Genomic DNA, 17,776 nt, shown 5'->3' with positions numbered 1-17,776 from the left:
CGCCTCAGCTGCAGATTTTTTCACATTAAAGAAGTAAATCAAAAGTTCCCGCAAATGATGCTTATTCGGAATAAAACTTGACATTTTTGCACGAAAAAAATTACGTGATGCTGATACGGAATCACTAGTACTTTAAGGTTATGGTTTTGCCAGATGACTAAACTTGGGATATTACGTTTTACATCTGACAATTTCTCCATAACCTTCTGGTGGGGCCATCTTTTGACAAACCGCGGAAACTTATTTGTTAATAACATACTGAGATCATATAAAATATATACATAAAAATTTTAGTTTTGTATCACATGTTGTGTTGTACCTATATACATAATTCATGATGAGATCGTTGGACAAAGTTGGACAAGATCTTGCGAACTGGTCTCTTCTCAAATTGTGAGACGTCTCTGAGCGTAGTGCAGTTTCATTTTAACCATTATCAGCTCCAAGCAACTCAGAGCATCCTCATATGGACTATGTCCATTATCGGATGTCTGAATTGCTTTGTTCAGATGAACTGACTGAACTGCTTTAACGAGTTCCTGAAGGGAAAACCACGCTCGTGAGGGAAAACCAGAGACGTGTCCACAATTTTAGAATGGACCAGTTTCAACACTCGCATATCATTGTCCAACGCGTGTCCTATTAGAATGGTGTCCTCGTCAATGAAGTCCAATAAATCACTCTGCACCTGTTGGAAAGTTTCGACTTTGGGCCATACACATCACTTTCGGTCACTCCGGAAAATCTAGTATTGTAGTCCACAACTTCTTCCTCCGGTTGCACAAAATAATCGAACACTGTGGCACCATCAAAACCCAAAACGGTTACCCTGCAATGTTCCAAGCCTCGCACGGTGTAGCACATTTCGCAGTCTACAGCGAAAACCTCCCGTTTTACTTTTTCGCTGCGTTTTGTGCTCACGAAACCTTGCAGGGGCTCGTTGATCCCGGCCACTGTACCATTCCATACGTGGTGTTTTGATGAAGTGCAACCTTTGGATCCCGGAGTATTTCGCAACATGTATGGCGGCAGTACGATATTTTCCTCCAGTGGTAGAAGCACTGCTGTTTCGTCAAGTAACCGTGTTCGTTGACGAAGAACTGATCGTTACACCTAACGCAGGTCCTCTCAACTGCTGTCGGTGAATTCCGATCAAAATCCTCCTCAATACCAGCCAATCTCTTCGGCATCCTGAAAGGTTTTCCGATACAATGTTTGTACAGGCGGGCTTGGTTCTTAACCTTATCCACCTGTGGAAAACCATTGGAAAAGAGATCCTTCGGAGCTACGGTGTACTGGATGAGGAGGTCGTACAGTTTTTCTTCGGTCAATCTGAACACTGGCGAAACAGCGGCTTCCATCCTATGGGGGTTATTCCTTCCTCTGGCACCTGTTCTATTTTCGCTACAATCTTGTGATGGTGTTTCGTCCCTTGCCGAAGGAATCGGTTTGTAAACGTTGGGGAACGGCTTTTTACATTTCTTCTTATTAGGCCTCTGCTGGGGACACCTCGATGAGCCAATTTCGGATTGTTTTTCTGGAAAATAAAAGTTGATTGATGAATACGCCAATGACGCTGAATCTCAGTGTTAAAAAATGGTCAGGGATCTAGTGGATTTTGAAGATTAGATAGCGAAAAGAAAAAAAGACTCTATGATGTACCTATGCACTTTCAGCGGTGGGTAAAGAGTCTGCAGGTATTCAAAGATGTCAGATTAAGATACTGTCATTTGAGCCACCTTATTTTGAGAAGAAAAGACTATATATTATGAAAGGTATTTCAACATTGAATCCTGAAACTTTCAAGACTTGAGACCAATTCAAAAAGTCTCGAAACTAGTAGTTACAAGCATGAAACTTGTGAACTGAAGAACTTTCCCTCCTTGTTCTAATTATACATAACATCATTATTTTTGTAATTGCAGAGTGGTCGACTTACCGTAAAAACTTGAATGCCCACGTTGACTATCGTTGTGGTGCCTCCTGATCCTCTTCTCATCCTTGTCACTTGCTTCGGGCAATAAAGGTCTTCTTTGCTGCTTGTTCGCCGAAGCCATATGAATGTTGGCACTGGCACTTGGCTGGCCGTAATAAGTTGTCCCGTTCACCTCATAATGGCTTTGAGGCACATTACTGTAACGAGGACTGGCAACTTGATGAGAAACATTCTGATGAAAATTCTGGGTAGGTTGGAGAACCGGTGGCTGTAAAAACTGGGGTGTGTGCCAAGCTGGTGGCTGTACCAAATTCTGGAAAAAAAATTCAAGATTAGTATGGGACACAGAATAAAATTAACTTTTATTTAATTGATGCAACAATCCGGATGATTGTTGTTGGAAGACCGAATTTTCAAAACGCTGAATTGAATTGAATCATCTCAATTTACTGAAAAAGTAATGAATTTTTCATGGTGTGGTTTACTGGGCTGTTTCAATTATTTTGGAAGAAGTTGGAAAATTATTCAAACAGTAGATTCTTGAGGTCGAAAGAAACAATTTTTTCCTTTACCATTTTTTACGAATCGACTCGGTTTGAAAGATACAGACTGTTGCCATGAAAAAAATTTCTTGTTCAAATAGGCTTTTGCGTCGCTTGGCTATCGTACTATAAAATATCAAGGAATCGAGATTCTTGAACGAACATCGACATTTCGACGAAAATGAAAGAAGCAAAACACGGAGAAGTTCTCGTACAATGAACATTTCTGTATCACAACTTTACACAGACTGAGTATCTGTTCGGCCCTGTTTGGAATTTTGGCACTTAGTCAAATTGGCAATAAAAAAATAGTCAAAATCAACGTATACAACTTTTATTTGTCGACTCGTAAAAAAAAGGGAACACAAGTGGCACTATTACAAAATTCAGTGGCTCGAAATCAGTGAGATTTACAGGGCAAAACGGACGGAATAACACGGGATCCGATCTCAAACATTATACGGGGGTTAACGGACTTGTTCGCCAGCCAGAACCTGAGACGTACACTTGACGGACAGATATCGGACTTCAGCCAGGTTAGGGGATGAAAGACAGCACAGAATTACGACGGCTCACCCTTAGGCTCGTTCGGCACTCCCCGGGTATCCACACCAGCAGAATGCCTCCCTAACCGTAGAGGTGAACACAGGAACGGGGTAAATAGACGGGAACTGAGGAAAGGGTGTGCCACCCCAAAGTGTCCTCGGTACCCCCCGGGTATCCACACCAGCAGGGTACTTTAACGACAGTAGGGGTGGAACAAGGTAAGACGGGAAATTTCAGGAAAGGGTGAGCCACCCCAAAGTGCCTTCGCCTACCCCCCGGGTATCCACACCAGCAGGGTACGTTGATGACAGTAGGGGTGGAACTCAGACTCGGGTATAAGAGGGATGTAGACGGAAGCTGAAGTTCCAATATTATATAAAAAAAATAACGGAGTGTCGTCTTACCTCTGGGCTGTATTCGGCCACTTACACTCGTGAAACTACAGAAAAAAAAAATCGCCCCAACTGTGGTGAAGGAGAAAAAGCAAAAAAAAAAATTTGAACTCTAAGAAAATGAAACCCCAAAAAAAAGAAATCTTCTAGAACAATTCGGCGGACGGCAATAAGCAATCGCAGATCAATCTAAGTCGACGGTCGGGAAAATAACTCTTAAGGCAACACTCGGTGAATTAATCGTAAGTGAAGTGGCCTGCGGGGGAACATCTGATTTTATACCCACAGGGGGGGTGCGGAAATCAGATGTGACCGACAGTCGAAATTCGGTAAATTTGCGTCGATGAAGACGTTTTAATTTCGACTTATCTGTGCTAGTGAACAAAAAAAAACTCGGTTATCTTCCAATTCAGGATGTTTTATACGGTGCGACATCGTTTTTAGGAAATAAAAACGGTGCGGTATGTTTACAATTCCGAACGATGTCGGAATCCTGAATTGAAAATTGAAAATATTTTTCTCCAAAATTAATTTGAAAATAAAATTACTTGACAGTGAAAACTGAAAGATTCTTCTAAAATGAGAGAAAAGGTTTGATAACCCATTTTCTCATTACAACTTTACTTAGTTTCACATGTATGATGTTATAAAATAATTGACATAAATTTTCTGAGGTGGCACAGTAATCACTGTGGAAATTTATGTCAAACCAAATTTACACTTATAAAGGAAGTTTTTGACGGTATGCAGATAAGAATTGAATTCTGAAAAAATTACCTCCCAGAGCAGAACTCGAACCTACCACCCCCTGATTGCCGAGTTTTGCTCTGGGAGGTACTTTTTTTAGATTTCAATTCTTGTCTGCATGCCGTCAAAAATTTCCTTTGTATTTGATTTTCAGAGACTAAAAAAGATCATCAAAATTTACACTGGTCGCTAGATGATCCTGTTTCTTCTATACATAACAGACCAAACTCATTAACTCTTCAATATTTTCACTCTTCTTTCTGTGTTCAGCTTAAGGAGTATCAGAACATCATTATCTTGAAAGTATTCGCACTTACTTGGAATATGCGAATAGAAAATACCGTACTTTGAAATAATTGATTTCCATCAAAGCTGATATTTTTACAGTGACATTATACCATGATAGTTCAAAAACTACTGCGAGAAAACTTTCAGAATCAGGAAAAGAATGTGAATTCTAAGAAAGACAGCGTTAACCGACCAATCGACCAGTGCATGATTCAAGCGACAAATTTTCAACTATTCAACTAGATCGATGGACTCTTTTCCCATAATTCCAAACCTTCGCGACGGAAAGATGATACTGCTTCAAAATGAAATAAAAAATAAAAATTGAGCTTCGTTATCAACTCGTCCAGTTAGAATTAGGTACTCAAATATCAGTTTAATGGGGAGACTCTCAGAGGCCTAAACCAGGCGATTTTCAATAAAATTATAGTTTGACTTATTCTCTTAAAAGACTCCCCATTAAACTCCATATTTGGATACAGTGAATCAGTGGAAATCGTGTAAAAAGAGAAATTGTGTTACCCTTGAAACCTGAGAACTTTATTCGAGTAAATGAAATTGCTGAACATGTTGATATAAATGCTGTTTGGAATATTTTGAAGAGCTACAGTTACCATTGCTCACAAGTAAAAACGAATCCTGAATTTTTTCCGGAGACAACGTAAGACTGATGGAACTTCCTGAAACGACGATGTAAGGCTAGGAACAAAATATGTAGTTTTTTTCTGAAAAATGCCTTACTAATGAATCATCGTTTTCCCTCGATAGATAACGCAATCCATCAGCAGTCTCATATTGGTCTCGACAGGTTGGTTGACCAAGCCATCATGTGAGTGAAGTGGCACAATTTCTCCCAAAAAAAGATCAGCTGATTCATCTTCCATGAGTGTTTTGGATATTAAATGCGAATGGACACGAAGACGACCAAGCTACAAATGAATTGAGTGTGAAGATAATCCAAATGTATGCCAATATTATACCCAATCTACTCAAAGATGAAAGATTGGCTATTTTCAGGCAGAGGTTGCACTATTTGAACACTGGTCAAGGCGATAAGTTGTTTCTATTTTTTTATATTCATAGAAATTAATTTATTTTCGACCCAGTTATGGCGAAAAAGATAAAAAGTAATTATTATCAGATCGGAAATTATTGGCTTCAATGTTTTTCTGTAAGCTTCATGTTTCTTCTTAATGGATATTCATTAATATTCATTCTGGTATATTGGTTAGGCCAAAAATAACCTTCATGAACATGCCCACAATTTTTAACTCATGGTGAATTTCAACATAGAGCATACAGAATAACTATTTATGCCGCTAATAAATTCCGCACGTGCAATGGAAGAAGCAATGTCCTAGATTTCCTTCACTAGTAAGTGCGCTGTCCGCACCACAACCTTCAAATTGGGGCAAGTTAGTCTAGTCGAATACTAATATAATTGCATCATTACATAGTATACGTATTGCACTGATCGATAGGTCGATTATCATGCAATTTATACCGTATTATTCCAAGATTATTTTCCTCACCTGTATGTATAGGGAATTGGTTATGTGACCGCAATCTAGTAATTAATTTGAAACGAATGTTTGTTTGTATTTCCACAGTGACAAATCGAAGTTGTTTGCACAACCTTTTATTTAACCGTTTGTCTGCATACTGCAGGCTATATCTCTCATTCCATGAGAGCACAACTATTATCATGCATGTGAATAATTTTCGCAAACAGCCTCACATTTCCACAAGGGCTGTGTGCCGAGGGTTTTTATCCATTCGAGATCGGTTGGGATCAAACCTTTAGCTTGAACGGCTTCTCTGAATATTACGTAAGTCACTTGATTTCGTTTGAATGATTTGGCACCAGATACATCTAACCGTGATGAAATTTCTCGAAATATTTTCGACTTATTGTATACATTTTAGGTATTACCCTCGGTCACTCACATTTTTCACCAACCGTTGTGATCGAAGAAATAATGAAGCGTTGTGTAACCTTTGGCTATTGACGTGCGTTGAGTAGTACACAATTAAGGACCTGGGGTCAACATGACCGGACTATCGAAATCGTTTTAAGGGTGACGTTGACATTGGAATAACAACAATTACACAGTACCAAACATAAGTGTGTCTTTTTCACTGCCTCAAACTGGAATTCACTTTGAAAAATTTTTGAAAATATGGTCCGTTGAACGATATTTTTCAAATTCGCTTATTACATAAGGCGCTCTTGTGTTTTTTAGGTAGTTTGTTATGGAAAAAATAGTGCAAAACAGTCGAAATCAATATTAAGACTAACGCAAAAAAAAAACATTTACAAAATAAGAACCAATTTTAATTAGAAACTGCAGTAACGTAACATTGTGAAAATTTCACGTAATATTTCAATTAGTGTACACATTCTTTGCAAATATTAGCCCTACAACTATCGCACATCGGAATATTACAGTTATTACAGGAGTTTTCCGTTTTTTTATTATTTTGTCTTGAACAGAAGCCACGTCTTCTTATTTGATTAACATTGGGTTCTGCATTCTCATAAATGGTTTTTGAAGTATTCTACTTATATCATCAGTCTCATAAGTATATGTATATTTCAGCATAATGTTACCAAGAAATTCGGGAATTTTTGCCCCTATGATTTTCGCTCTTGTAAGCGCAGCACAGTAAAAAACTAGATGCATATATTCCAATGAACTTCCGTTCTGTAGGTACTCAGGTGTCACGTCCTTATTCAAGATGTCTATTACAAGTGATAGTTTCTTGGATGACCTAAGTCGGGGAGGCGCTATTTGATGAAGGGGATCTGTTCCTTCCAATTAGGTAAAGTTGTAACGTGACTAGTTTTCTCAGAGGAGGCTTGATTACCCCAGCAACAAGATTCCTTATCGGTTTTTGACAATATATTAAACTACATGTACAACAATTTCACAGAATTTCCAATCTCTGAAATTACATCCTATAACTACTTGTCTAAACTAAACAAGTCCAGTGATGCTTTCGACTCGAGACAAGATGTTTCCAGTGAAGTACTGTGTGCTCAGATAATCAAATGATTCCTTCCTGGTGAGGTTATTCCCAACAGGCAAAAATGGTCCGGCTGAGCGGCGTCCGTTTGCGGGTCAGACAGGTGAAATTTTGTTTTAAGGGGGACAAAGAAGGGTGTTCAAATGAGTTTGAGCTGCAACCTCTAACAGCTCTCATTTTTGAACAGGGAAAAGGGGTCGAGCAGCACCTTGTTGGAATTGGATTTTTCTTCTTCGCTTTATCATTATACAGAGTGACTCAGTATTCCATCAATAACTTTCACACGCCGAATTTGGATCTTTGCTCGGACGGGTCAAAAAATGAATTCGATATCACTACCCCTCTAGCCTCTACCACTTAGAGCCCCCTTTCAACAGAATTTGACCTGTCTGAGCGTTTTTTCGTTTTTCCATCCCAAAGCTCAAAATTCGGGGTGGAAAGTTATGGATGACCAAGCCTGTATGTGTCGCACCGGCCGTTGGTCGGCCCGATGTATTCCACGGTCCGGCAAGCTTCGATGTACCGATGAATTGCCGGTACTCGGCCGATTAGCTTAAGTAGCGTTGTGCCAAAATAAAATGTCTGTTCTTGTTATAGTTATTTGAGAAAAAAATCGTATTCCGAAAATAAAAATATTTATTACGATCCAACTTACATAAAAAAAATCTACCTTTAAAAAATCTACATATAAAAATTTTCTCAATATACACAAATTTCATAACTCAACATCCCAGATTTATCTATATGTATAAAATAAATTGTTATTATCATTAAATTATTGTTTTTTTCGGTTGGCTCTTCCCCTTTCACGGTTCGGCGCATTTCTTAGCCAATTCTTTATGTGTAGTTCTGCTTCCTTTCTGGAACATTCCTTCAGCAGAGGGTTTTTCCTCACGGCAGCCGAAAAAACAAATGAATTATTATATGAAACAATAAGCAGTAAAGGCGATGAAACTATTTCAAGAACTCAAATATTTTTTTTCTAAATCATATCGGAATAAATAAGAGTGTTCAATGCACGCAATGAAACATTAATTTTCAATGCAAGGAAAAAACGATAATATTAAGGTTTGTTCGAAGAGTGGTTCACAACGGTTGTGAACTGTACAGAGCAAGCGCAAATGGATTTTCGTCACCCTAAAATGGAATTGCGCTTGCTACGAACTAGTCTATAATGAACCATTACTGAGATGCATAGAATTTTTAACGTAATAATTTATGAGACGAACTGAATAGAACTGGCATTATGCTTATTTGAATTTTGAGAATAGGAATGTTCAATTATGTCATTCTCTCTAATTTAACTGAAAACTGATTATTTATGAACAGTACAAACAGAGTAAAGCCCGGTACTTTCACGTGCGAATAACTAAATTTATTCGATATACAAGTCTTATTCTTAGGATAAGTAAAAATGCAGTCTTTTCAGTTTCAGATAGTGTTATTCATCGAATAAATCTGTCATTGAAACTAAATAATAAGAGTTTTTTTGTCATAGATCGATTGTCGGTACGTCATTATTGGTTGAATTTTTTAGATTCTTGATATATGGTTATTCTACGTGTGATTTTCACGAAATATTTGCTTTCTAGTTGGAATTATGACAATTTCTACAATGCGGTGTCTTATTTTACATTAATCAGTGAAGAGTAGTATACCGTGTTTTCATAGAATTGTTATTCGTCAAATAATTTCATCTGAAAGCACCGAAATAAGGTATCCTTCAGATAGGAAATTATTTGACAGATACTTATGGACATTGAATAAAATTTATTCGAAGGTGAAAGTACCGGGCCTAAGAGTGATAACTGACCTGAAGATGAGTTGATATATATTTGCTTACCTGATATGAGTTTGGAAGTAGTTTCTAAGTTTGAAAAATTATATTTTTCAAATATCCCCGTCCAATTAACTTTGAGGGTCAGAGTGTTGGAGATCATTTTTCCTAAAATCCTCCTGATATTTTCCCCTATATGGCTTCCTCCGAGCACTTGAAACTGTGAAGTCTGGATAAAGAAAATATGTTAGTAAATGGAAAAAGTATAGTAATTATCATGCAAACAAGTTCCAATCCCTTTGATATAATTGATGTTCTCATGAAATGAAATCTATATGAAAAAATATTATGCAATATCTTTACACAGAAGCAATTATCAAAAGTGTCACCCTGAATATGAAATTACCATTCAAGTGCAAATATTAATTTTTCATTCCAATAAACATACCATTTCTTTAAATTTTTCTGTATCAGAAAGGCTTTCATTGTATTCCTCCAGACTTGGAACTGACTCGAGGATAGAGAATTCTGTGAGAATGGAACTTCCATCATTATCCCGTTTCTTCAAATCATCTGTCAATTATTGCCCGATTATTGGATACAGATACGAACGGCCGTCAGTGGTAAACCGTCACAGACATACTGCCGACCGTTCCGACTATTCGCTGGGCTGTTCAACTTAAGAATGTACCACATACCGAGAATGGAGTTTTTACTCTCGCCAATTTCAAATTGAGAAATTTTCACTTAGACAACGGATGATTATCCATAAATAATCCAAGATGAGATTCGACAGGTGTTTGTTCCTTCAGGAATGAAACTTGAAACCAGGGCGCGGAAAAATCATGATATTTTTCATAAATATCATAATATCGGATACTTTGATTTATATCCAGAAAAGTGATATTTATGAGATATTCCCAAAAAAAATGACGAAATGAAACCCAAGAAGAATAACAGTTCAACAATGGGAAGTTTGATAGGTTTGAAGGTCTCGAACAAGAAAACCACTTGTGTACTAAGCCGACGTTTCGTTTAATATATAAACTTCTTCAGGGCAGGTACTGTGCAGTTTTCATTGTCAAAAGTTACATATTCAGACAAAAACACTGCATTGAAATCGAGAACACATTTCCTAGGTAAGAAACAGGCATCAACTGATGCATCAGTTTCCAGGGATCTTCATATCCTCAGCAAACAAATTAAGAAGATGTGCTGAACAAGGATATTCTATCATATCAGTTCTTTCAAGGGCAAGTTCGTTTTCGCATTTTTCTCACATTTTCCGTATTATATGAAACGTTATTACGAAACTACTCACCTTAACTTCGAATTTTTCTTCCACTCGGTTTATAGCCTCAATTGCGATTTGCCGTTTTCTTCTAATGTCATCAGGAGGGCGAACCCGTTATGGGTTGGCGTCTCTATGGCTGCAACTACTTGTCTGGGGTCTAGCGTCCCGATGATTCGCCATCGGCGTCCGTATTCCCGTCTGCGTCTTCCGTAAAGGTGTCGTACGTGCGTCGATCCAGAGTCTTTGGTGTGCAGTCGCGTCCATGAAGTCAGGTTCGGTCCGTATTTTCTGAAGGACAAGTGGGCTATTGCCTTCATCAGCACAATGTGCGGTCTCGTTATTACGTCGTACCTGTCCGAGGCCGTCAAGTACGTCTGTATGTGTTGGCGGAACCATGGTACGCGTATGTTTGGGTGGTGGAGTTTCATGGTTTGGAAGTGAAGGTTCTAGTAAGAACGTGGTCTGGGTCGTAGTCCATCACTGCGTATCTCAGTAAGCCCCGTTGCTGTTCACCTTCCATGTCGTCGGCGTCAATGAGGCTACTGGAACACACCAGTGATATGAGTCTGTTGTAGTCTTGTCGTCCCGTCGTTGAAGTATTTAAGTTTTAGCTCGGCGTCGTACATTCGACGGGCGGCATCGCGGGAAGGATCCTCCTTCCAGGACTGTCTCGCATATATCACCTCTCGGAGATAGGCGACGGCCGTTGAATTGACGTGTTGTTTCCAGTCGCCATCGAAGGTAGCCAAACAACAGAGTCCTTCGGCTTGTTGCTAGCGCCGCTGTACTGTGAAGGTGTCCCGAATTAGAGAAAGGTACGGAGACGTTTGCTTCAAAGCTGACTTAGCCTCTTCGAAACCGTCGAAATAAGCTACGGATTCAATTCGAAGTTGCAAATTGTTCTTGATGTGCTCTTATCTGTGGCGGTGGGAAGTTTCGAAGTTGTTCATGAACTCCGTCTTTCTCATTACGTAGAGCACGCTCTGCCGATGGCATTCTGTCTGGCGGACCACCCGGAAGAAGGACGAGGGGCTCCTCCTCGGACCCTCGCGAGCGAAGAAGGTCCCCAAATCCTCCTCACACAACGGCAAGATATGTACAATTGCATTTGAAGCACGTTATGTAAGTTTTCACTTCCTTTGCGCATTTTTTACAACAAACATCCGCACCGTTATTAGTACGTGTAGGCGCCATGTTCACGTGATAGACGAATGAGGTTGCATTGGACTAGAGAAATGAATCTTTGTCTCATGAATGCATACTACATGTCCACTGAGGGAGAGACAAAGATGAGAAAATACGCCGATAACATGACAGCCAGATGTCTGGAAGCAAACTTTCTCCAGACACTTTTTTAAAAGTTATCGTTTGTTTCTTGCAATTTGTTTACACTAGAATAATATTCAGATATATCGGGACGTTCAATCACAACAGAATGTTTTTCAAAAACGACGCAAGAAGCACCAAATCAAAGTTTATTATCAAAAATCATCGAAAAAATCTTGACACAAATCGATGTCTTCCTCCTCATCTCTGGTATCGTCTGTTATGCTTGCAAACAAGTCCTCGCATGTGGTCTCACAGTCTGGTTTTGATTTCTTCTCCTCACGCTCGTCAAAACTCCTATGACCCACAAACCATTGTCGTTTTTCAGCTAATGACTCATTGTCTCCAAATCTATTCCTTTTCTCGCTAGACTGTCGGAACATTGTTTGTACTGAGCTATAGGTGAAACTTGAGTCTTTTATAGCTGTATATCTTATGCCACTAATAAAAATCGAGAATTTCTCTCCATCTCTTATGTGCTTTGAGCTGTCCTCAAGTTTTCTTAGGCTCACTATAGGGTGTAGATTTTGGTCTTCTGATGTGATTCTGTATCCAGAGAGTAATCCATTATAGGTAGAGCCTAGGTCAATTCTTGTTGCTGGTTGGCCAATCTCTCTTCCAAATAGGCTGTATTTTCCTTTTTCTTTGTCAAATTGGAATATCCCTGTCTCTGAGCTCAAATCTATGGTGTATCCTTGAGCTGTGGTAAACTTTGACACTTCATCATCCACATTAGTTGGATCTTTGTTACAAAACAAGTAGAAGAAGCAGCAGTTAGACTTTTCCCACCCTCCTTCAGCAACTATTCTGCTTAAGACTGTTCTACAACCTTCTGAAAAAGACCTTGCCTTGTTTTGCAAATATGGATCGAAGTACTCATTCTGGTGCTTAAAATCCCCTTTCTCTATCTTTTCTCGCACATCTTTCCATATTCTCAGCATATATGAGAATCTGCTTGTCACCATGTCCTTGAAAGTGAAGTATGGAAGAATTCTCTCATCACTGCACATTATGTCTGATTTTTAGCACTTAAGATCTTCACTTCTTACTGACACTTCTATCTCTTGTTGTGTGCCCTCCAATATCAAGTTCAAGTTTCTGTTAATGGCCATCTTGACAGACCCAGTGGGACAGTATTCAGTGTTCTCTCTAACTATCAAGCAACCGCAAGCTTTCTCTTCAGTGTTTCTCCAATCAGAAGATTGAAAATCTTCTTTTGACGCTGATATTATTTCCCACGGCTTATTTCGTATTTTCTCTCTTATTTCTCTTCTAACTTTTGAGGAGTCTTTTCCGGTTGTGTTTGTGAAATCCCATTTTATGTATATAGCCACTTCTGCCAACGTTGTGATTATGTCTCTTATGGTGGTGTAATTTATGGCTATGCTTATCAGTGCTTTATTTGAATGAAAGAAGTTGCCCTTGACATCCCCATATTTGAAATTTACCGTCTCCATTTTTGCATTGTAGTTGAATCCCAAATTTGATGATACTTCCTTGAAAACTAAAAAGAGGAAAAATTCAGAATTGACAAATAAATATGAAGTTAAGTGGTTCAAAAAGGAACAAAACTTGGGAATTGTCAACCCAGGTCCCGACCTTACAAGCACATCATTGGCAGAAGAATTGTTTGACATTTCTTAGTTCTAAATGAAACAAGTATTCCATATTCCATATATATAGTTATGAATAACGTGACCTTGAGCGGGTCCTTGGTCCCTCCTTTGGGAGGTCGATTGAGGAGACCTCATCTTGAGGAAGCATGAGGTGGTCAGACGTCAATTCTTTCCGCTGATCAGAGGCGGTCGATTCTTTAAGGGGTTCTGTGAGCTGGTCTTTGCAAAGATAATATGTTCGGGTGTTCCAGGAGTCTGAGCATATCCACTTCATGGATGGCGTGGTGATCCAACAGTGTCCTTTTCACAGCCACGGCTGTTTCTCACGTAAGGTTACGTTGGTAATTGTCCATTACTCAAGGTTGAATGCTTGTTAATTCAGGTTCGTTACACGCAGTATTATATTGCACTCAGTCATCCAACATAATTTGTTATTTGTAGTGTTCTTATTTCAATCAAAGAGATCGGGAACATGACTGTATATGTACCTACACTCAGGATTATTAGTAGTGAATAATATCAACAACAATCAAGTTGCGACGAGGATTATAGACTTAACTGTGTTTCTGAGGATAGTGGAAATTCTTGAATGGACTATATAAAAAATAGTTTGTTTAGGATAAAAAATTTACTTCATTTGGTTCCTCAGCTCTGTTCACAATGCTGCAACTTCGATTTGGCTTGCGTACTTGCTAATTTCCGACGACTTCATAAGAGTAAGTGAACGGCTCCGTAGCCCGAACGGTTTCCGTTCTCTCAATTCGGACACCTTCTCCACAGCCGTGCGCCAGAAACTTCTGTTGGTTACGCTACCTACGTTGGCGACGGCATGCTGGACGGTGGCGCAGTCCTGGGAGGAGGAATACTGCCATCTCTTCGGCTCCTGCAATTGTTCGGCGGGAGTCGGAGGAGTATGCAAAAGGGCAGGGGATGGTGGGCCCATACATGAGGGTCTTGTAATGACCATTCTTGGCAGGGGTGGTCGACGACGCCGTCCCGTCGATGTACTCAGCTCCGCTGGGTCCGTCGGCGTCGGTGCTGTGTCTTGTCCTCTTTGTCGGTTGTCGCTGTCGTCGCTGTGGTTGTTTTCATCGTCATCGCCCACGTCTTCCTCATGGCCGTCATCCTGCTCGTCGTCGTCGGTTGTTCAGCAGCTATCGTCCGTTAACTTAATCCGGTACCACCCGCACATACCCCTTAGGGATTTACTGACGGAGTACGCGGGAAAGTAATTTACGTTCTCGTATATGTATCGTACCAGTTGGTCACGTTTGTAGTGTTTGTTGGCAGTCATCAGGAGGGCGAACCCGTTATGGGTTGGCGTCTCTATGGCTGCAACTACTTGTCTGGGGTCTAGCGTCCCGATGATTCGCCATCGGCGTCCGTATTCTCGTCTGCGTCTTCCGTAAAGGTGACGTACGTGCGTCGATCCAAAGTCTTTGGTGTTTAGTCTCGTCCACGAGGTCAGGTTCGGTCCGTATTTCCTGAAAGACAAGTGGGCTATTGCCTTCATCAGTACAATGTGCGGTCTCGTTATTACGTCGTACCTGTCCGCGGCCGTCAAGTACGTCAGTATGTGTTCGCGGAACCATGGTACTGGTATGTTCGTGTGGTATAGTTTCATGGTCTGGAAGGTGAAGGTTCTAGTCAGTATGTGGTCTGGGTCGTAGTCCATCACTGCGTATCTCAGTAAGCCTCGTTGCTGTTCACCTTCCATGTCGTCATCGTCGTCGTCGTCGTCGATGAGGCTACTGGATAACACAAGTGACTTAAGTCGGTTGTAGTCTAATAGTCTTGTCGTCCCGTCGTTGAAGTATTTAAGTTTCAGCTCGGCGTCGTACATTCGACGGGCGGCGTCTCGGGAAGGGTCCTCCTTCCAGGACTGTCTCGCATCTATCACCTCTTTGAGATAGGCGATGGCGGTGGAGTTGACGTGCTGCTTCCAGTCGCCATCGAAGGTAGCTAAACAACAGAGGCTTTCGGCTCGTTCCTCGCGCCGCTGTACGGTGAAGGTGTCCCGAATTAGAGAGAGGTACGGAGACGTTGGCTCTAAGGCTGTCATAGCCTCTTCGTAACCGTCGAAATTGGCTAAGTACTCAATTCGAAGTTGCAGATTGTTCTTGATATGCTCTAATCTGTGGCGGTGGGAAGTTTCGAAGTTGTTCCTGAACTCCGTCTTTCTCATTACGTAATTACCGCACGTGCGAAATTCCCCAAATACCGTATGGATGGCGATGTTGGACTTTCGCAAAGCCCTTACCATATGGTAAGTGGGGTCGTACGACTGGAGGTAGGTGATCTCGGGATAAACATCACCGAACGGCTGTTGGCACGTGATATACCCGCCGTGGAGGGTGTTGTGGACGCGGTATATCACGTGCTCTCTGCCGGCCTCCAGTCGTTCACGTGCGGTCGGGATATGGAGGAAGAGCGGTTTTTTCGGATGGTTGAGAACCGATCCGAAATGTAGCTGTATCAGCAGAATAGAGGCTCTGTCTTCCTCGGATATTATGGTTTGCAGGTTGTTTCGGATAGTGGCAGGTTCGGCTATCACGCCGTGTTTGCAACGGTAGTACAAGTACGCGACATCGTAGTACTGAAAGTTTATGTCGGTACCGGATCACCGTTGCAAACCCTGCTCCCTTATGTTGGCGGCGTACTCTCTTTTCTCCATCACGAAGCTATCCACTTTGCGCCATACTGCGGATGCGTCTTCGGCGAACAGTTTCACGTTTTGCGTGCCGTCGCAGGAGCTACCTTGCGGGATGCCGTGGGTGACTGTTTTGCTGTCATCCCGCAAGGTGTCCAGTCCGGCTCGCAAAACGGTACTGATGAAGTATTCTTTGATTCCTACGGGAATTGATTTGTGCTCGTTTAGCGCCAGCACGAAGGTGTTGTAAATACCGGATCCACCGAGATGGAATTCTCGGTGGTATTTGAAACCGTATCTTTCCCTCAGCACACCGAGAATCTTAGAGTTATAGCAGGGCTTGGTGGTCCGATCGAATTTGATGCGCATCGTATCCGCAATTTTGAATGCCGTTAAGGATCTGAAAACGAGAACAACATTTTCATCGATTGCGATTGAGAAGTGTTTTACATTATGCAGTTTAATATCTCGGTATAAATAACAAATAACGAATGCAAGGAAGATAATAATAACGAAGGGAGATCGAAAGAAAATTTGGAAATTGTGAAACGACTACGATAGTATGTCATTCGAAATTTTTAACCCTGATGTACGTTGTGATAATAGAGTGGAAAAAAGAGCATTTTCAATAATAATATGTTTGGATAGCAATGGGGGATCGAGAAAGTGGAAAAAGCAGTAATTTGGGTTCAACGATTAATGTATACAGTTACGATATTATTGCATATAATTAATATATTTAGTACTTACTCGCTAAGGACCAGGTACGAATCTACGTCCGATCTATATAGGACGTCCTCCACCTCTTGTGTATTCAGCCGTCTGGCCATTGTGTGCACTCTCACAGTTTGTTTAAAAAAATTAAAAATCAAAACTATAATTCGCGAAGATAACGAAAAACAAAAACACAGTTCTAATAAGCAAAATTAAAGACGAAGTTCGAAAGTAAACGCACTAAAAAACTAAATTAAAATGAAATTTTCTAATAAAGTTTGTAGGAAAATGCTAATAAAGTTCGTATGGAAAACTATCGAAAAACCACTTAATCACAGGAAGATTATTCAGACAATGAAAATCAGGTCAGCTAATTTTTATCGCAATGTGGCGTACTGCTCTCTGATTGGTTAAAAAATTGATGAACAGATGGTCTTTTGTTTTTTGTCGCATTATTGCGGTTGTTGCTATGCAAAAAATTCTGTGTAGGAAGGGGAAATGATGCGTGGAAAGAGAAAAACCGTCCGTTCGTGGAAAAGAACAGGGTCGTACTTGAGTAGTATTGAAAGAATCGAACGAAATGAAAAAAAGTGGAAATTTCGTAGGAAGTAAACATTATATTTATCAATTCAGTAATTAACTAATTGTTGGAAATAGTGTGTCTTTTAATATAAAATATGGGAAAAGGCATTGTAACCGTTTAGAAGGACGGAGTTAGCGGAGAAACACGAAAGTAGTAAGATAAGCATTTAAATAATTTGAATATGACAGCAAAGAGTGACGTTTCGGGTGGCATGGAAAAGACATAGTTGCCGCAGCCTTCTACATAACCTCTTTATAGGGGGTACTCCGGAGTCGCTAAGAGCCTTTCATTTCAGTGGATTTCAAGTTGGTATTCCTTGACGGATACAAAAGACACTT

The 17,776-nt window shown here is 40.3% G+C and overlaps 2 protein-coding genes across 2 annotated transcripts; both read right to left on the bottom strand.

The window, feature by feature from the left end:
- Nucleotides 1-721: 721 nt before the first annotated feature.
- On the bottom strand, nt 722-2,591 carry LOC123321996. The gene is made up of 2 exons (XM_044909812.1): nt 1,940-2,591; nt 722-1,537 (listed from the first exon to the last, which is right to left on the bottom strand). Exons 1-2 carry the CDS (start codon nt 2,055-2,057, stop codon nt 918-920), a joined length of 738 nt encoding a protein of 245 aa, XP_044765747.1. The 5' UTR covers nt 2,058-2,591; the 3' UTR covers nt 722-917.
- A 10,306-nt stretch (nt 2,592-12,897) lies between these two features.
- On the bottom strand, nt 12,898-13,827 carry LOC123322389. Its single transcript, XM_044910333.1, has 2 exons — nt 13,511-13,827; nt 12,898-13,474 (listed from the first exon to the last, which is right to left on the bottom strand). Coding segments are annotated over exons 1-2 (579 nt in total). The 5' UTR covers nt 13,513-13,827.
- Nucleotides 13,828-17,776: the final 3,949 nt, after the last annotated feature.

Source organism: Coccinella septempunctata, chromosome X, assembly GCF_907165205.1.
Source record: "Coccinella septempunctata chromosome X, icCocSept1.1, whole genome shotgun sequence".
Lineage (NCBI taxonomy): Eukaryota > Metazoa > Arthropoda > Insecta > Coleoptera > Coccinellidae > Coccinella > Coccinella septempunctata.
This window is presented reverse-complemented; position numbering and strand designations above follow the sequence as displayed.